The 20,846-nt window shown below is 44.5% G+C and overlaps 2 protein-coding genes and 1 pseudogene across 5 annotated transcripts in view; 2 read left to right on the forward strand and 1 right to left on the reverse strand.

Moving 5' to 3' along the window:
* The window catches only part of Lrp11 (LDL receptor related protein 11), a 126,879-nt gene that overhangs the window by 15,513 nt on the left and 90,520 nt on the right, over positions 1–20,846 (forward strand). The gene's annotated exons all lie outside the window — the stretch shown is intronic.
* LOC148006817 (histocompatibility antigen 60b-like) lies at positions 983–9,215 on the reverse strand. Of its 3 annotated transcripts, none has more exons than XM_087604554.1 (6): positions 9,103–9,215; positions 8,667–8,777; positions 7,299–7,532; positions 6,768–7,034; positions 6,428–6,623; positions 983–4,994 (listed from the first exon to the last, which is right to left on the reverse strand). In XM_087604554.1, exons 2-5 carry the CDS (start codon positions 8,746–8,748, stop codon positions 6,463–6,465), a joined length of 744 nt encoding a protein of 247 aa, XP_087460680.1. In that variant the 5' UTR covers positions 8,749–8,777; positions 9,103–9,215; the 3' UTR covers positions 983–4,994; positions 6,428–6,462. The 3 variants fall into 3 exon arrangements, with proteins under 3 accessions (XP_087460680.1, XP_087460678.1, XP_087460685.1); XM_087604552.1 differs by having other exon boundaries at positions 8,667–8,794; XM_087604559.1 differs by having other exon boundaries at positions 8,667–8,797.
* On the forward strand, positions 18,308–19,782 carry Fem1b-ps1 (feminization of XX and XO animals 1B, pseudogene 1; annotated as a pseudogene).

Genomic DNA, 20,846 nt, shown 5'->3' on the forward strand with positions numbered 1-20,846 from the left:
TGGGTTCATGTCTGTCCAGGAACTCCTGTCCACACATGCAAGGCTTTTCCATCGTTTCTAGGCCAGGCCCAGCTGTGTGTCTGTGTCTCTGATTTGTTGTAACTCTTCTCCCCCTACAGATGGGTGATGTGTGGTGTCTTTACATGATAATTCCCTCAAAGCGTATAACTTAAAGTGGCTGACAAGGAAACAATGGAATACGCACGCTTAGTTCAAATTTCTTTTAATGCATATGATACAAACAAATCTAACACACTAGATTATTTTCAGTTTCTGAAGAAACAAGGAAACATCAGCATTACACAAGCAATGCCACCAGGTTTTGAACCTTGGTGCAAAAAAGCATATTAACCAATGACAATGGAATACTTGGTAGCACTGTGCATCTAAGACCAATTTGTAACAGACAAAACATGGGGAGGTTTGCTGTGTTCGGGGTTTATATCTCTAGGAAGAGAAGACTAAATTACAACTTACAAAGAAGGAATCAGACCCCCACCTACCACAAAAAATAAGCCTAGTGAGAGTACAAATTTCTGATGAATAGAATGTGCTTATTGCTATGAAAGATTTGGAAGATAAGTTCATAATAAAGCCCTTCTAAGGGACTGTAAAAAAGTAGGTCTGTGGGCTTGTTGCAGTTTATTCCAAACTGTATGATTTAAAAAATAAAACATCTTTAATTACATTTATAGTGCGGCAAAATTATTGCTTGTAATTTTTTCTCAGTTTATCGGGCATTCAAATTCACAATACAATTTTGTCATAGTCAACATTGATTTAGAATCTGATTTTGTTCATAATTATTCCTCAGAAGGGTCTAATCTTTCAATGTTGTAACACAAAGTGATGTCCTAATTCAGGCTTGAGGACCATACAATCCAGTTTCCAAAATATATTTGCAAAACTGCCTCTAAATAACTTTTAGAAGTTTCTGCATTTAATTTGGCCACATTCATAGGTGTCTTGAGCTGTGAGCTGGTCACTCCTAAAAGCTATGCAACAGACTAAAACTACTACCTGTTCTTCAAGTCTCGTGTAACTGACTTTCTGAGTTTGCAATGGCCACAGCTAGAGGCCTAAAGCAATGAGGATCAAGGGCTGGGCTGACAGCAGTGATTTTCACCTTCCCCACCAGGTTGTCTATGTCCCAGCATAGCTGACAGGGGGATAGCTCTAAAAGGATATGAGAACTACAGAGAGGATGTGGAGATCCCAGCGTTCAATTTTAGGGTCATTTCACAGAGAAATACCATTATCCAGAATAGGATCTGTGGATGAGAAATAAGGACAAAGTTTCCTTGAAACTCTCCTACACCCCTGAAAGTAACCACTATAAAAATACATCTGTGAACTACACAACGAAGCTGGTGCTATCTACATGGTCTCATAGACTTGTCCAAAACTACAGCTACAAATAATATAAACTTAAAAGTGTACCAGCTGCATCCCGGATTCTCACCAGGACCTGGTTCAACTGAGAGAACTGAAGATCTTAACTCCCTCCCCTTCTAATTTATCCTCTTCTACAATCCTAAATTATTCCCAATTCTAAGTCTATCACCCATTTGATGTTTGCACAATATACATTTCCTCCACACCCACCTCTCCCTAGGATGAGACCCTTGAGTGTCAATAATGTTTGGGACAGATGCCCACGCCTGACACTGAATACTACGAAAAGTGCAGTTCACACTCTGACCCCATATTTGCCCAGTATTCTCCAGTTTAAATTAAAGTAGTGTGTTAAATTTCTCTGAAATTTCTCCCATGAGGTGCAAGACCATGGGAGATGTCTGAACCAGCTCCTGTCAGGTCCTGCTCATCCCTCCAACTGTAGTCATGATAAGGCCTGCCCCTGAGGGATCCGCTGAGGAAAGAGCTCCCCACCTGCAATCAATTGGGTTCCTGGGAGTGTTGTGGACATGTTTACACATTCTTTCCGTGACAGTTCACTATTCCTTCTCACAGTCTATGTCTGTGGTGTCTTTGACTCTGTGCTGACTTTGGCTGGTCTCACTTAACCCTCCAGTATGGTGTCTGTCGTCTAGATTAGAAGTCACTAAAATGTAGATAGTGCCATACATCACTACCGTCTGCGCCAACACCTACTGTCAGCAGCAAGGACCACTGGATCTCTGAGTGATGTCAGAGTCTGGCCTTCAACCTCATGCAACAACCAACCTTTCCCTCTGCAAAACATAGGTCAATCCCTTCTTAAGATTTATGGTCCTAGGACCCCTTGAGATCTCAGCGACCCCACACAGGGCTCTCAATGCACTGTTCTCAGCAATACAGCCCTTCCAAAAGGAAGTCTTCTGCATCATTTTCATGTCATGATCTGCCCATTGTCAGGGCAGCTATGCAGACAAAGTGTCCCTCCCTCAAAAATAAAATCAAAATATTCTCTTTTAATAACCACATTCCAATGTTTGGACTCTGATTCAGTTCTTCCTGTTTCCTTACACAATTAAAAGGTAAATCCTGCCCACCCCAGGAAACAAAGATCAGTGGTTGAAAAAGGTTCTATGAAACTTGCTATTTAAGAAGACAAGACCGATTCCCTTCTTATGTATTCAAATACAAACATACAAATGGCCAAGAAGACAAGCCCAGGTGACATCTCATAACTAGTATGAAAACACTTCTTTCTCGTCAGGATATTGCCTCTGTAGAAGTGACTACCTGTGTTTGAGTTCAGAATCTGTATCTCTCTCTCTCTCTCTCTCTCTCTCTCTCTCTCTCTCTCTCTCTCTCTCTCTCTGTGTGTGTGTGTGTGTGTGTGTGTGTGTCTGTCTGTCTGTCTCTCTCTCTCTCTCTGTGTGAGTGTGTGTGTGTGTGTCTGTGTGTGTGTATACACATGTGCCTATGCTTGTTCATATACTCATACTTCAGAGAATACTCATTACCTTAGGATGTCAGTTCCCAGGATGCCATGCACACTGTATCTTGCGCTCGTCTCTACTGAAACTCACCAATTCAACTACTCTGGCTGAGGCGGAATCCCCAGAGATGCACTTGTCTCTCTCTGTTCCCTACACTGGGATTACAAGCATGTGCCATCACAGAGTGCATGGGTTCTGAGGAGGAATCTCAGGTCCTCATGTTTGTAAGGACTGTAGGACTAAGCTGTCTCATTGTCCCTTGTTCCTCACTAAAATGTTTATATCCTTGTCCACTGTGGTTGAAACATTTGGATGCCTGTGCCAGGCCCCTCTGAGTTCCTGGCATGGTAGAGCCATATAGTCTAAGACTGTGACCATCATCTGTGGCCCTGTGCGGCCCTGGACCCAACACTGCTTGGGGATTTATCTTCCTTTACTCTGATACTCATGTTTCTTACCCTAGCTACCAATTTTCTTAGTTTTCTTTTACACACCATAAATTCATAATATCATAAAATTTTATGACCACCTTAGATATAAATGGTCATACATGTGTGATCTGAGGTTTGCTCACTTCTCTTACTGTTTATTTATTTATTTTTGCTAACCCGTTCATCCTGAGAAGCTGATGGAAGGCGCCCCTAATCCACTTACCTTGGTCAGATCTCACCCTGAACAGTGTGAGGTTGCACTGAACTGTGAGGCAGGCATTGGATCAGTGGAGCAAGCTTAGTCTCTGTTGGCCAGGGTTTGGTAGGGATGCTGAATTTGATTTCTATCACCAGACAATGCATTTCTTTGAACAAAGGTTGTGTGTTTCCAATTTCTTTGCCAATGGTCTGTTTATTCACTGGATGTTTATAATATTGTGAGGAAATCAAGAGTGAGCTATGCCAGGAAAAATAGGTGTTCACATCTATGTCTTAATTTACCAGCTCCATCCAATTCGCTGGCTGTAATTGCCAGGTAGTCCTAATTACCACTGGCAACTAGCCAGCCCCTAGCTCTCTTATTCCAGTCTTAATTATGAGGTAGACTCTCACATCACACATTGAACACCACACAGTTTTCTTATGGCCTTAGGTCACAGAATGACTGCAGAAGAGTGAAAGAGTTGCCATTGGAGTTTAAAGAGACCAGACTGGAGGCAGAGACAGAGGGATAACAGACACACAGACAGACTCAATGCAGGTGGTTAGAGGAGCTACGAACGAAGCTCATGGAGAGCTGCAGGGCTGCAGGGCTGCACCAGGCCTCAGCACTGAGTGAACTGCACAGGTGAGGTGCAGGACTGAGGATCCAGCAGGTGAGATGCAGACCCACATTTGCATGAGCAGCAGATGAGCTGTCAGACAGTGATTCAAGGAGGAGACATTAGCAGTGTGGACAGAGCTGAGGGCTTAATATGGCCAGGAGTTCCCAGCCTGCAGGTTCCCTGACACAAACAGCCAGGGGGCAAGTTTGTGGTGACATAACTATTGCAGGGTTAGGTGACCCTGTAGGGCTCCACGTGAGGGTGGGATAAATCCTCAGACCTGATTCTCTGATGTAGATTGAGATGCACTTGTGCTCACTGCTTCCAACCAATTTTGATAAGAGTAGAGGTGACGCACTTTTACCTTTAGGATTACATTAACTACCAGCCTTTGCCTCGTGGGTGGTATTTGCCTGGCATGTGTCTGTGCTAACAGGAAGGTGTCCTGTCACCCAACATCTGTTCTGCACTCAGAAGGGAGCCAACTTCTCCTGGTAAAATGAAATCACCAGGGCAAGCCCCTGTTCTGTACAGCAACCAATAATTTAGAGCTAGAGCTGCCTTGATCTCCATGACACCTCCATCCAAGAATAAGAAAGCAGAATGAACAGAGCAAGAGAAAGTGCTTAAAGCGATGGCCTAGGGCACCCTGATGCTCTGGGGAGTGAGGCACTGACCGCCATCAGTCTCCTGGGTTCCCAACAGTTTGGTCCAAAGTCAACAGCACAGATTTCAGAGATGCCATCAGACATACTTATGTTTGAGACTTTGAGGAAGAAGCCACAGGCAATGTTCAAGTGTCACCTGACACAGCTGATGATGAAGACTGCGGATCAGACTACAGCAGGGAGCACCTGTGACAAAAAGGGATGAGGCTTACACTGAGTTCCTGGGCATCAGCTGCAGCACCCACTCTACATCCCTCTCCCAGACACTCGCCCTCATCACAGACCAGACTCAGTTCCCAATCCTTTTCTCCGTTATTTTTTTTTTCTAGATATTTTTTCCCACCACAAGCTCAGGTAAGATGGGGCTTAAGATTTTCTGGAGCTGAAAGTCGAATACACCAAAAATTGTGAATAAAAAGGAAATATAAAAAAAGTCAGGAAACATGAAATATCAGAAAATATAGGAAGCCAGCAAAATATAACTCTGTCTGTATTTGCTGGACTTTTACTTTTCTTTCCTTCTTTCTATCTTTTTTTTTAATTCTTAGGAGTCAAGGCTTCTCTATATCCCTCAAGCCAAACCCAAGCTTAGAATGTAATTGACAACAAGCTTGAAATCTTGTGGCAATCCTCCTGCCTCAGGTTCCCACACAAAGGAAATGTAGGTCTGCAGATGTATACAAGTGAATTTAAAATTTTTATGCAACATAAGTTATTAAAAATAATTATATTGACTTAAATATGTGAAAGATCACCTGACATTGAATTATCAACCTATGAGTATATGGAAAAATTTTTAGAACACATTAAAATACTAAGAACATTGACATTTTCTACACAAATTATATGTTTACTTTCTTATGTATTTGGAAAAAGCCAAGAATGTCAGTGGTGAGCACTCGGCCCACATTCCCTGACTGAACTTGGCTTCAACTTCAGAGGACAGAGACTTGGAGTCACAGTTTCACCTGCATGGAACTGTGCCTAGGTAGAGGGACCAAGTTAAATGAGTGGAGTTTGCAGTTTTCTTCATTCTTTGGACAAGATTCAACTATGCAGCCCAGGCTGGCCCTGAATTTGGTGGTCGTTCTCACTGAGCTGCCTGAGTGCTCAGATTACAGGTCAGCCGACTTCTTGAATGCTCTGCTCAATCTGATCCTTCTGTCTTAAGGGCTGGCCTAAGTCAGGAGCTGTTGATGTACACGCGTGGCCCTGGGCATAAGAATTACTGCACTGGATCATGTCCACCCCAGAAAAAAAAAAACAGACCTTTAATCACAGTCTAATGGTAACTTTTGTTTGTTATGAGGAGGGAGCACCTCATTTATGTTTTCCTTGTATATTATTTGGATCCTAGGACTATGGATTCTCTGTTCCCTCACGAGGACATTCCTGGTTCATCCTCTGCTGACTGTAGAGTTATGCTGACTCTGCCTTCCTCCTGTGCCCAACAATCATCATCTCCAACATTACTCTGGAGAGGGGGTTGAAGACTAAGCTTAGACTTCATTCTAGTACACAGATAGAGAGTGGCTTGCGTTAGACCATTGGGACCCCTTTCCTATGTTCTTACCTGATTAATATACCAAGAAGAAGAGTGAGCCCAGCCATTTCCTTACCTTTTTCTTCATCATGGTAGCAACCACAAAGGCACCTAACGGATCAATGCATTGATGATTAATATTGCTAAACAAGGAATCAATACAAATATATATTGACTCCAGGTGGTGAACACAGATGAGGCACTGTCCACTGTGGGTGGAATCTGGATGGCAGATGAAGGCTGGGTGGGATCCAAGGTCGTTATTGTTGATCCTGAGAAAAATGAGAAAAGCTTTGAGGCTCATGATACACACATTCTGATATCCATACAGGGAAATCATCACAGTTTTCAGGAGAATAGTCTTGCCTTCCCCACTCTGTGGGTGTTTCCTCGTGATCATCTACATAACTACTTACTTGGCACTTCTCTGGAGTCTGTCAACAATTTCCTGAGGCACTGGCTGAAATCCCCCATGGAGCACGTCCTGAGACTCTGGGCTATTTCCCTGTTGTTCTGCCATTGACTCACGGTCCTGCTGGCATCAGGATGACTCTCTCTCCAGGTCAGGTTTTTTGGATAAAAGTAGAAGGGATACTGTCTATCAATCGTGAAGGCCCAGCATCCATCCATGAATATTCCTTGATTATATTGAGATTGTACAGTGACCTGCAAGGTGTGATTACCTGCAAATGACACCAAACACCATCATCTTCACCCTTTATACAATCATCCTCCCTCAGTGGTCCCGTCGCTCTGTACATGCTTAGGGGTCTGTATTCTTTCCTCCCTGGCCTGCTGTTTCTTACACATTGGGTACCATGTACCTGAAGGTTGGGTCAATATTCAGCTCTTACATGCAGATATATCCACAGCCCCTTCCTGCATATGCTCTGTTCTTCCTCTTCCTCATTCATAATCTCTATCTTTGCATTCTGTCTCATACTCACCCTTGGACTGATCAAACAGCCCTGACACCAGGTTCGTCATCTTCTGAAAAATGTCTTTCAGGCTTTGGTTCAAATCATTGCACACCTTAGTGGCATTTCCCTTCTTTTCAGGTTTACCCACAGGTGAATTCTGTCTTTCATCATCAAAAAGAAGGAGAGTCTTTCCATTCACTGAGCACTGTCCAGGTGAGGATCTGTACTTGACAGTGAAGGTACAACTTAGAGAGTCTGTACCTGTGAGAGAAACAGGCAGGTGAGGTCCACAGTGGGGCAGGGGTCCATAGGAGTCATGCTTTTCTAGCACTCAGAATCTCTCTTGACGGACCAGGAGGAGAAGCCTCTAATCAAGAGGTCCACCAGCTTCTGGATACTAATTCTATGTCGTAGTTAACTGTCTTAGAACTCCTCAAAGGCATACAGGTCAGCAGGGAGATTTATCTTGCAAGTACACTTATTGTCTACTATCAAGTACTGAAGGATAAAATCTGTCAGATAAAATCCATGTTCCTGGGCATGAAAATCTATCTGAACACTCACAGGGAAGGGAGGCAACATAGAACACATGGAAATTCAACATGGATCCTGGAGTTGAGGGAAGCTCCTGAGGCAATGCCCCAGTTGTCCTGGAGAGGGGAGCTGCCAGCTGTGAGCTCAGTGCTCATCCCTGCTCCCACTGGGCTCTGTCACACAGCACTGTTGGCCATCAGAGCTCAGCTTCCCCCACATTAAACCACACACCCAATCCATTCACAAGAAGAGATACCTGTCTGTCTGGTGAAGGCCCAATGTATCTCCTTAAACCTTTCTTTCCCACCAGTCTGGGAGGTACCATGAGACAGTGGATGGGAAGGTAGGAAGGAAAGCTCAAGAACAGATTCTGAAATGGTCCAGAGCTTGTGATGAATCCTCAGGAAGGCAGTCTTCAGAGCACAGCCTGCCTTAGATCCAGGTCAGCTGTCTGAGCCTTTCCCTTGGAGGGCTCAGCACTGTGCCCAGCATATCCAGTCCCAGAGACCGGTTTTTAGAGTTCCTTCCTAAGGACCCCAGTGGTGTTGAGGACATCACCAAGTACTCTTTTCTCTCAGCTGTAACCTTCAACCCTGTAGTCCCGCTATGCCCTCCTGCCATAACATGTTTTGTTTTGTTTTGTTTTGTTTTGTTTTCAGAACTTCTATGTGCAGCGTGGGGGAGGGGAGTAGAGGCAGGCAGAATCAGGGTCCGCAGTTGCTGAGTTGATGAAGTGGAGAAGAAGCCTAGGAGATTCCTGGTACCTCAGGACTGAGGGAACTTCCCGACTTAGCCAGGTCCTTGTTCAGTGCCCCAATCCCCTCCACGTAGACCCCCTCCATGTAGACCCTGGGAACTCACCTTCTAGCATCGCGGTCTCCAGAAAATTCAGCAGCAAAAGGCCCAGACTCAGAGAAAGACTGCACTTGGTGGTGGCTCTCATTGCTATGGTCCTTTCTGAGCCCAGGCGGCCTAGGGTGCGACCAGAGCTGCTGAGAAAATCAGGAATCCTCAGTACCTCCCCGCACAGGACCCAGCACAGAGAATTGCGAAAGTCCCAGGCACCTGGACTGTGAATTCTGGGCTTTCCGAGTTCAAGTTCCAGCCTTGTAGGTTCCTAGGGCACCTTTTCCTACTTGTTTCTGTGAATCCCTACAGGACCTGGTGGCTCTGGTCCTCAGTGGCACATGCAGAGGTCCCTGAGGTCCCCGAGGCCCATGGAGTCTGCTACTGTGACCTGAATACTGAGCCAACTTTTTCAGGACGCTCACATTGGCCGACCCTTCATCTCACTCACCTGCAGCTGCGCCCTCAGGGTTCCTTGAGCACAGGGTAAAGAAACAAAATAAGGAGTCCAGTCCGCGGTAGGCATAAGCTGCCTGAGGCCGCGCCCTGCGCTGGAGGCCTGAGGCGGCCGGCAGAACCGGCGTCTTGGGAGGAGCCTGTCGGGGTGGCGCCTGCAAAGGTAGAGAGAAGCACACGCCTACAATTGAGGGAGTGAAAGGGCCAAGTCCTTAGCGGACAGCAGGAGGCGCACAGCCAAGCCCCAGAACCAGAAGGAAGACTACCTGCCCCCCAAATTCCTTAAGGTCAATGTGAGCAAACCACAGACGGGGGAGGGGGGGAGGGGGGAAGGGGACCTTTGATGTGTGATGTCACCACTTGGTTCTAATGTATGTTCAGGAGAAGACACCATTTATCCCCAGTGCCACACATAGGAGGTGTACTTTGTGTGCAGAATGTGTCTTCCTTCGGGCCTGTAATCCCCTTCCCACGAGAGATTAATGAGGGAAATCTTTATATTCTGTATAAAAAAAATCAAATTTATATACTAAAATCATTTGTCTAAAATTTAAGTTGTTTTCAAATAAAAGTTGAAATCAAAAAAGAAAGAAAGAAAGGAAAAAGAAAAAGATTGGTGTGGTCAACACATCCTCTGCAAAAAGTGCGGTCAGAATCAAGGAAATTTACAACCAGAGCTCCAGTTTCTGCCCACTCCCATGCATGCAGCACTCACAGAGTCACTGGTTTGTTCTCACCCAGTAGGGGCCCCAATGATTGTTCTAGCAGTTTCCACTGCTGCTTCTTCTCCTGGAGACACAGCCTCAGGCTCCCTCAGACTCAGTCTGCTCTTCTCACTTCCTCCATCTTCTCTCCACACCACTCTGTCTTTCCAGCTCCCTACCCCATCATCCCCTGGTGCAGGCTCTGCTTCTTTGCTGCCCTGCTGTTAGCCACTGTCCCCCCTCCACCAGTTCTTCCCAGTGACCTCCTTTCCACCCCTTCCCCATTTCCTTCCTTCTACTCTCCCCAGTGAACACAATTACGTTTTCTTTTTTAAAATAAAATCATGTGTTTATTATATATAAACAAAGGACATGAGCTGTCTTCAGACACACCAGAAGAGGGCCTCAGATCTCATTACAGATGGTTGTGAGCCACCCTGTGGTTGCTGGGATTGGAACTCAGGACCTCAGGAACTGTAGTCGTTGCTCTTAACCACTCAACCATCTCTCCAGCCTGACAATTTCTATCTTGTGTTGAGGAGAGACTGTGCTTTTCCTTTTCCACTTAGCTCTGTGACACTTAGAGACAGTGTTTCTATTTGTAGCCCTGGCTGTCCTGGAACTCATTCTGTAGACCAGGCTGGCCTCAGTGAACAGCCTGCATCTGTCTATAGAGTGCTGGGATTAAAGCCATGTGTCCCATGCCTGGTATTGAAAACCTGTAAATGTTGTCAGGAAGTTAGATGCAGGCTCTCCCCTCCTTGGACACTGACTGCATTCACATGCTACACACACACACACACACACACACACACACACACACACACACACACACACACACCGGAGGGGGCAGAGAGAGAGAGAGAGAGAGAGAGAGAGAGAGAGAGAGAGAGAGAGAGAGGAGAGATGAGATGAGACGATGAGATACACATGAAACAAAATGAATGAAAATTTTTTCATTAACCAACACTGTTATATCAGGGCCCTTGGGAGCAAATTTGTGAATCTGCCCATCTGTGTGTGTGTGTGTGTGTGTGTGTGTGTGTGTGTGTGTGTGTGTGTGTTTTCAGGTGCATTGTATATTTAGAAGGTGCTGGTATGTGCATAGGGGGTTGTCAGTGAGTGAATGTATATACAGGACAGAGATTAAGTTTAGGTGAAGATTCACTGGTACCTCCAACCTGTGGGTTACTGAGATAAAGAACTTGAGGTGCTCAGTGTTTGTCTGTGTGAGATAAGCCACAGCTAATGACACTCACTGTTGAGTCTGACAGGCCCTCTGTGCACTGAGTCTCCCACACACTGGCTTGGGAGCTTCAGTGGAGGGAACTCAGAACAGCTGCCTCTCCTGGGTGCTGAGGCTGATCTCCCTGGCTGAGGTGTGCAGGTCTCTCCTATGAAACACTGATGAATCACAGCCACTCAGCTTCTCTGTCCTTTGAGCTTCTTGCTAGACTGCTCACAGCTGTTTTCTAGTAATTGTTTCTGTGCCATTTGGTTTGTGGGTCCCACTGTCAGCTCACAAACATCCACAACACAGTGGTGAGCAGATTTACATGGGAGCACATCACTCATACACCTATGCCAGGGTCCAGCCTTGACACAGGGTCCGAGTTCTCAACTGGAAGCAGGGATATCTGGAAGGCGCATAATAAATATTCACAGACTACTCTTTGGGTACAAACTGACAGGCAATTTCAAGGCTTAAATTCTCTCTCTCTCTCTCTCTCTCTCTCTCTCTCTCTCTCTCTCTCTCTCAGGTTGAGGCTGCACACACTGCATTCTCTTGCACACTCTGCTTTTTTTTTATTGTGGTTTCTTTTCTCAAACTCCCTCACTCATACACACCTCTGTTCATTACCCTTTCACTCTCACACACACTCTTCATACACACCTCACACATATCTCACACACACCACATGCACTCTCCTTTCACTCACACACACTCTTCATGCACACCTCACACATATCTCACACACACCACATGCACTCTCACTCACACACACACTCTTCATACACACCTCACACATATCTCACACACACCACATGCACTCTCTTTCACTCACACACACACTCTTCATGCACACCTCACACATATCTCACACACACCACATGCACTCTCCTTTCACTCTCACACACACTCTTCATGCACACCTCACATTCTCTCATTCACTCCTCACATTCTCTCTTCACTCTCTTCACAAGCTCTTCTCCTGCTCTCTCACTCGCTCTCACCCTTGTTCTCAGACTTGCTCTCTCAATCGCTCCCTCATGCTCTCTCTCATTCACTCTTCACGTGTTCTCTCTCATTCACTCCAGTCTTTCTCTTGCCCCAGTCTTTTATTGATAATTCCAAAGCAGGTAGGAAAAAGACATTGTATAATAATTGCCAAGTCAAATTCAAAAAGTAGCCACATCCCACATAGAACTAAGAATTACAATTGTTCCCCAAAGTTTCAAGATTCCCCTATTGCCAGGTCTGTGGCCAAAATAATGATAATTGCAAACTTATCATTATTTAAACTTTAACTTTTGACTTATTATACTTCAGAGCTCAAAGTTCTGAGATCAGCTACTTGCCTTTTCCTGTGAAGCTCTACTGATAAATGACACAGGCAAAGCGGTCAGGCAGTGGCCAGAAAGAATGAAGTTAACCCTGACCTCAGTGATTCTGCTAGCTTTCTGTTCCTTGCACACAATGACTCTTGTAAGAGTCCCTTATTTTGACTTAGTTTACTAGTATATAATTTTATATATTCTATACTTCCTAATCCAGGAACCACTCTCAAGTGTTATGTAAAACTTATTTCCTAACTTCAATAACTTTTTCCTTTCTTAGGGTCCCAATGTTGGCACTAATTCATTTTCTAATAATTTCCTTAAAGTTTCTTTGCAAGTCAAGCATTAATCTGGAACTATGATTGTGCAGTTATTACGTTGTTTCCAAGACGAGAACACAGGGCATGCACCTGGGCCATTAAGAATGTGCTGTGCCCCTATGCCTCAATTTCCAATTGTTTAAGAATAACAACGTCAAGGATTATCTAGTTTCACAGAACTCACCAGAGCAGAAGGAGAAAGAAGTAGAAAGGTCAGATATAATAGAATAATTATACAAGGCCAACTGAAAGGCAGTCACACACAAATGAAATCTATACAGCCGTTGTCCAGGGCTAAGGTTAGGAGAAATGGGAACAGCCAGTTTTTACAAAGAGCTGCTGCGGGCTACTGAGATGTCTCCATTCTGCCCTACTTCAGGTAGCCTCTTATTTCAGATGGCGGGTCCTCTGGAGGGATCTGTCTCCTGCTTCTTAGGGTCCCAAACGCCACCATACTTTACAAGGAACTGCCATGGGCTTCTGAGATGTCTGCAGCCCAGCCTACTGCTGGCTGTCCCTGTCATCCTATGTTGTCCCCAGCACACCTACAGCAAAATACCTAAATGCAAAAATTAAGAAATATGTTGTCTCTTTGGAGATTGTTTTATTTCCTAGTTTTCTCCTATGGAGAATATAATTAAGAACTTACAAGCGACTGCATACAGTCTCTGGGCCACTTTGGTTACCGTGAACTTTATGAAAATTTTCCTTCTAATCCCTGGACACTGGATACCTCCCCTTCAACTGCTTTCCTCTGTCTGCAGATGTTTTACTCATTTGGCTAAGTTGCTTTGTAGGTATTGAATTCTTCTTACTGTTACTGACAGGGAAGCAGTTCTTTTAAGTTAAATTTCCCATCATACATATTAGTGTGTGTACATACACCTGATTTTTTTTGGTTGCTGATTCTTTTTTAATTTTACAACTTTGTACTTCATTTATGACTCCTAATTTCTTTTTTGTTTGTTTTGTTTTGTTTGTTTTGCTCACTGGGTTCTCAGGACCTGCACATGCCTACATCAAGCTAAGTACTTATGGTTTTAAAGCCACATCATTGATGTGGAATTAACTGAAGGTTCCCTGCGCCTTCCTTCTCCATACTTGAATCCTTCACTTTTATCCCGAGATTGTCCCATGTTCTTTAATAGTTTGGACTAATGATGTCTTAAGGTCATGTTCTCCTAAGCCCCTGAGGACGGCTGGGACAATCAGCAGCACGGAAGAGCCTGGGCCTGTGAGATGGAAGGTTTCCTCACAGCTTGATGATGTAGTCTGTGTGAAGCCTTTAGATCTCTGCTCTTTGGTCCCACCCTCTGTAAACATAAGTGTTTTCAATTGAGTGCTCATGGTTCCAACACACGTGATTTTTTTGTTTTAATTCAATTTTTTTGAAGTTGGATTTGCTGGTTTTTTCATTATTGGTTGTTTTATTTAATTACATGTCAAATGTTACCTACTTTCCCTGGTTCCCCTTCTGCAATCCCCCTATCATATCCCCCCTCCACTCTGCTTCTATGAGGGTGCTCCTCCACCCACCCACCCACCCACTCACACCCACCTCAACTCTGAAGCATCCCCTTGTGCTGGGGCATCAGGCCTGCACAGGACCAAGGGTTTCCTGATCCCATTGATGCCAGATATGCAGTTGTCTTCTACATATGTAGCTGGAGTCATGGACCCATTCATGTGCACTCTTTGGATAATGGTTTAGTCCCTGGGAGCTCTGTGTGTCCAGTGAGTTGATATTGTTGTTCTTCCTATGGGGTTGCAATCCTTCAGTCCTTTCCCAGGCTCTTCCATTGGAGTCCCTCTCCTCAGTCTGATGGTTGGCTGTATCTCTTTCTGCATTAGTCAGGTGCTGGCAGAACCTCTCAGAGGAGAGTTATACTAGGCTCCTGTAGGAAGCTCTTCTTGGTATCAGTAATAATGTATGGGTTTGGGATGGATCCCAAGGTGGGGCAGTCTCTAGATGGTCTTTCCCTCACTCTCTGCTCCAGGTTTTGTCCCTGCATTTTCTTTAGGCAGGAACAATTCTGGGTTGAAAACCTTGAGGTGGGTGGGAGGCCGCGTCCCTCTACTGGCACCATGTCTACCTAATTCACGGGGTCTCCTCAGGTTCTGTCTCCTCTCTGTTGGGTATTTCTACTAATGCCATCCACACTGGGTCCTGGGAACCTCCAGCTTCCCTGGTGTCTGGGACTGTATAGTGGTCCCCTCTTGTTCTATACCCCACGCAGCTACACATTTCTATTCCTTTCCCTGTCGCCCTGCACTTCTCTCCTGTCTCTTCACATACCTGCTCCGTCTTGAACGTCTTCCCTCCTCTCTCTGTCAGGACGTTAGTCCCTCCTCAACTGACCATTTTGTTCCCTCTTCCACGGAGGACTGAAGCATCTACAGTTTGGTCTTCCTTCCTGTTTAGCTCCATGTGAGTTTGTGAATTGTAACTTGGGTATTCCAAGTTTTTGGGCTAATAGCCACTTACCGGTGGGTTCATAGCATGTGTGTTTTCTTGGGTCTGGGTTCCCTCCCTCAGGATGGTATTTTCTAGTTCCACCCATTTCCCTAATTGTTTCATGAAGTTATCATTTTTAATAGCTGCGTAGTACTCCCTTCTGTAACTGTATCACACTTTCTGTATCCATTCTTTCATCATGGGGCAGCTGGGTTGATCCCTCCTTCTGGTTGCTATAAATAAGGAAGCTATGAACATAGTAGAACAGATGTCTTTATTATGTGCAGGAGCCCTTTTTGGGGTATATGCCCAGTAGTGGTAAAACTGGGACTTCAGGTAAAACTATTTCCAGTTTTCTGAGGAAACACCAGATTGACTTCCAGAGTGTTTCTACCAGCTTGCAATCCCACCAGCAATGAAGGGATGTTCCTTTTTCTTCACATATTACCCACCATCCTCTGTTGCCTGAATTTTTTTTATCTCAACCCATACTGACAGGTTCCACTGGGAGGCTTAGGGATGTTTTGATTTACTTTCCCTGACAACTAAGGATGTTGGATATTTCTTTAGGTGCTTCTCAGACATTCGATATTCCTCATTTGAGAATTCATCAATTAGCTCTGTATCCCACTTTTAGCGGGGTTATTTGTTTCTCTGGTGTCTAACTTTTAGAATTCTTTGTATATTTAGGGTTAGTCCTCTATCTGATTTCACGTTGGTAAAGACCATTCCCCAATCTGTAGATTGACATTTTTGTCCTATTTACAGTATACTTTGCTTTAAAGAAGCTTTCATTTTCAAGAGGTCCCATTTGCCCATTGCTGATCTTGGAGCCTGAGCCATTGATATTCTGTTCAGGAAATGCCCCCTGTGCCAATGTGTTCAAGGCTCCTTCCCACTTACTGTTCTATTACATTCGGTGTATCTGGTTTTATGTGGAGGTCATTGATCCACTTGGACTGGAGTCTAAATAGATATAAATGAATCACTCGCATTTTCTGCATCCCAAACACCAATTGATCCACCACCATTTGTTGAAAATGCTTTGCTTTGCCCACTGGATAGTTTTGGCTTCTTCTTCAAAGATCAGTGACCATAGAAGGGTGAGTTTATTTCAGTGTCTTCAATTCTATTCCATGGATCTACCTGCCTGTCTCTGTACCAATACCATACAGATTTTATCACTATTGCTCTGTAATACACCTTAAGATCAGGGATGGTGATCCCCCCAGAATTTCTGATATTGTTGGGAATAGTTTTTGTGATCCTGCGTTTTTTTGTTATCCCATGTTTACTGTCATCATCCAGGAGATTCTTAGCTTGGCCAGCAGATGTCACTCTTTGATTTCACATTCTAGCAGACCCAGGAGATGAATGAAAGCCTCTGAGTGCCCATTCATGTTTGAAATTAACAATGGACACATTGCTGATTTGAAAATGACATCACACATTGCTGAGTGGTCTGGTTTTCATGCCTTGATTCATGAAACAGATAAATGTTTAAAGAGTATTTTTGCCAGGCAGTGGAAGTGCCAGTCTTTGCTCCCAGCACTAGAGGAGCAGAGGGATGCTAATCTCGGCCTTCATGGCCACTATTCTGTACATCAGTTCCAGGACAAGCAGGGCTACCAAGAGAAAACATGTCTAAAAAATAAAATAAAGAAGGAATGTTTTCCATGCACAGGTAAAGGGCACTCCAGAGTTTAATGCTGTTTCCAGAGAGCACAACTCACCATCAGGACTGTGTGCTTGTCAGCTCTGTGTCTAACAAACAAACAATCAATTCCCTCTGACAGACAGACAGAAGTACACAGAAACTGAAAAGATGACTTCACCTTTCCCCTGTTGAATCATTAGAAGTCTGTCATCACTGTATCTGACCTGATCCTTCCCAGACACTGACATGTGAACTTTCAGAATGCCTCACATGTTTCTGTGGCTTGTGCTATCTAGCAATCTCCCTGGGCCCCTATTGGAGATATTCACTTGGTACCAAGGAGGAACATGGGAACAGAATGGACCTCATCCTGTCAGAAGCTCCAAATTTCCATGAACGCCCTTCAGTCATGGCTCATGCTCCTGGAACTTGGTACTCAGTTACTGTATGGGGACCATGTGTCTGTCTACCACTGGGGCCTCTGCTTGATTCATTGTCTTTCAGGGTATGTGCATGGAGTCTTTTTCCATGGTACCTTCACCTGGTGCTGTAATATTTTAGAGTTGTTTCTCTATCAGGCATCTCAGTTGGGTGTGGTCTCTCCCTACAACAATATAAATCCAAGTGCAGGGTCCTATACTTGCCTCAGGATCAGCACTTGAGTCATTTCTCCTACTTCCCCTTTGCAGTACAGACCACTTGATGTCTAGACTCTGGCTGGATCCACTACACTGCTGGTGCTGTTCTTGGTGGTCATCTCCAAAACGCTGATGTCTTCTGCTCCAAACCCAATTTCACTAGTAGCCTGTCCAATGCTCTCTTCATGGCCTCCAACACTGTTACATAGTGCCTCGGCTGCTCTCCATGACCCCTGCACATCTTCAAAGCCAGCACCACCAGACTGGTTCCTACATTACCTAGTTTGACTGTCAGCACAAGCTCCAACCTTGGCCATGTCTTGAGCGCAGCTTCTGTGTACTGACTCTCAGAAAACACTTTCCAGATGATCTCACCTCAGCGGTGCTGCTCTCTCTTGGTGACTACTAATTTCTCAGCTCCAGCTGAATGGCATTGAGTATCCCAGCTGCCAAGGGCCAGCCCTGGCTGCTCCTCTCTCTGATTCTCCCCTGAAGGTAGCGAAGGGGGAAGAGCGTTGGTGGGGACAAGACTTGGTCTTGCAAGATATTTAGGGTTGGTGTTTAATAATAAAATGTTTACCTGTCTTTGGTCTAAGTCACTTTGCTGATGTAGCTGACTTGCCTGTCTGAAGTCCTCTCAAGAAAAGAAAACAAACAAACCTGTAGTCTCTTGCATTTAGCACCTCATAGTAAAACAGTGGGTGATTAAGTAGTCTTTGTTCTATCTCTGCAGGAAGTGCGAGGATCGGAAAAAGACTCCGATTCAAAAGTAATTTTAGTCTTTATTTCTAAGTTCCTCTTCTCCAAAACATTTTCTCTTTAATCGTTTCCTAAAAATATTCTCTAAGAAAGTTTCAGAATACATGATCACATGGTAAAAAGTTCATCACAGCATATAAGGGGCACACCGATGTTGTCAGATACCTCTTAGAACAGCGTGCTTACCCCAATGCTAAAGCACACTGTGGAGAAACAGCCTTGCACTTCGCAGCGAAGCTGGTCACATTGACATTGTGAAAGAAGTGATAAAATGGCGAGCCACAAATGGCCAAGGGATGACACCTTTGAAGGTAGCTGCTGAAAGCTGTAAAGCTGCTCATGCTGATTGTGACCGCAGAAATCGGATTGAAGCCTCGGAGCTCTTGGGTGCCTCCTTTGCAAATGACCGTGAGAACTATGACATCATGAAGACATACCACTATTTATATTTAGCTATGTTGGAGAGGTTTCAGGATGGTGACAACATTCTTGAGAAAGAGGTTCTTCCACCCATCCATGCTTATGGGAACAGAACTGAATGTAGGAACCCACAGGAATTGGAGGCTATTTGGCAAGACAGAGATGCTCTTCACATGGAGGGCCTTATCGTGCGAGAACAGATTTTAGGTGCTGACAACATTGATGTTTCCCATCCCATCATTTACAGAGGGGCTGTCTATGCTGACAACATGGAGTTCGAGCAGTGCATCAAATTGTGGCTTCACGCGCTGCACCTCAGGCAGAAAGGAAATAGAAATACCCACAAGGATCTGCTTCGGTTTGCTCAAGTCTTCTCACAGATGATACACCTCAATGAAGCTGTGAAGGCCCCAGACATAGAATGCGTTTTGAGATGCAGTGTCTTGGAAATAGAGCAGAGCATGAACAGAGTTAAAAATATCTCTGATGCTGATGTCCACAGTGCCATGGATAACTATGAGTGTAACCTCTATACCTTTCTGTACCTTGTGTGCATCTCCACCAAGACACAGTGTAGCGAAGAAGACCAGTGCAGAATTAACAAGCAGATCTACAACCTGATTCACCTGGACCCCAGAACACGGGAAGGTTTCACCTTGCTACACTTGGCCGTCAACTCGAACATACCAGTCGATGATTTCCACACCAATGATGTCTGCAGCTTTCCCAACGCACTGGTCACAAAGCTTCTGCTGGACTGTGGTGCTGAGGTAAATGCCATGGACAATGAGGGGAACAGTGCCCTCCACATTATCATCCAGTACAACAGGCCCATCAGTGATTTTCTGACCTTGCACTCCATCATCATTAGCCTTGTGAAGCTGGAGCTCATACCGACATGACAAACAAGCAGAATAAACCTCCGTTAGACAAAAGTACAACTGGGGTGTCTGAAATACTACTTAAAACTCAGATGAAGATGAGCCTCAAGTGCCTGGCTGCCCGAGCAGTTCGGGCTAATGACATTGACCACCAAGGCCAGATCCCCCGGACTCTTGAAGAGTTCGTTGGATTTCATTAAGTGACTGGATGTGTAAAATCGTTTAATGTGGTGCTAAAAAGTAAAGGACTTTAATCACAGACAATAGAATTCTGTGTTTGTAACTTCTCCTTTTCTTTCCACTATCCTTCTAGCCCATCGTCCTTGGTTCCGTGTGCCTCTTTTCTCACGTGGTATTGAGTTCAGCACACTAAACAGAGCAGCGCTGTTCAGGTGTAACTGGAAGGTGTTTGGACATTTGTTTGTTTTCTTTTTTTTTTAAGGAATGAATGTAAGATTTTTGTGTAATGGGGCATTTGTGATTTAAAATTGATGATGTTTTAAACAGCTGCCTACAAAAGTATTTCTGTTAAGCTGATGTCAGCATGTCATCCGTGCAGCAGTTTTGAGGATTTCATGAAGAAAATGAACTAAAAAGGAACACTGGGAGCAATGGGAGATGCTCAAGCCCTGCATGGATGGTTCTTACTTCACTGTGTGTGTGCAGTGATACAGCACATTTTACATCAGGAGGACTTGAAACACTTAGCTACTGATTAATAATCTGAAAATTATGTGCAGTTATTGTTGGAGAGTTGAATTTCTGAAAACCATTGCATTCTGCTGGGTAGTGTCTTCTAACTGGTGATCTTAGCACAACCTTGTGGACATTGCTAGATTCCACTCTTAGGCTTGAATTCGTCTGGTCTCTGATGTAATAATGGGTCTAAATTGCATTTACGCATTTGATTTGGCTCACAGACCTAAATAAGGAGCACGCTGTATTATGAAACATTGTCACAGTATAGCTAGACATTGTACTTCGTCCTCTTCCGGCCCTTTCCTTGTGTGTTGTATCTTTAAAAATTGGAAACTGCCTGCCTTTCCAGAGGGCATTGTGTCTCCCTGATTAGGTGTAGGATGAGAAGAAATGAGGACGCACTTGTGATGTTCTTACTTAGTCCATTGTAAGATGTAGGAAACCAGGAGTAGGGATAGGAAGTGAAGTACTTGATGAGGAAAATGATTCTCAGTGCCACACGAAGTGTATCTCAGAGCCGTAGACTCTTCTACCGCAGAGTGTGGTACTGAGGTCTTTGTTTTTTTGCTTTTTTTTTTAATCAGCAACATTTCAACTCTTAACAGTATTCTGTGATTTTTCTCTTAAAGCATCACAGAAATTCAAGT

This window comes from Rattus norvegicus, chromosome 1 (genome assembly GCF_021556685.1).
Source record: "Rattus norvegicus strain SHRSP/BbbUtx chromosome 1, alternate assembly SHRSP_T2T, whole genome shotgun sequence".
Lineage (NCBI taxonomy): Eukaryota > Metazoa > Chordata > Mammalia > Rodentia > Muridae > Rattus > Rattus norvegicus.

Bases quoted from the DNA above. Each gene is read 5' to 3' on its own strand.
- LOC148006817 (XM_087604554.1), bottom strand. From the start codon at position 8,748: ATGAGAGCCACCACCAAGTGCAGTCTTTCTCTGAGTCTGGGCCTTTTG. The intron at 7,533-8,666 runs GTGAGTTCCCAG...TTTCTCTCACAG, and splicing joins GGAGACCGCGATGCTAGAAG to GTACAGACTCTCTAAGTTGT. The intron at 7,035-7,298 runs GTGAGTATGAGA...TGTCATTTGCAG, and splicing joins GCTGTTTGATCAGTCCAAGG to GTAATCACACCTTGCAGGTC.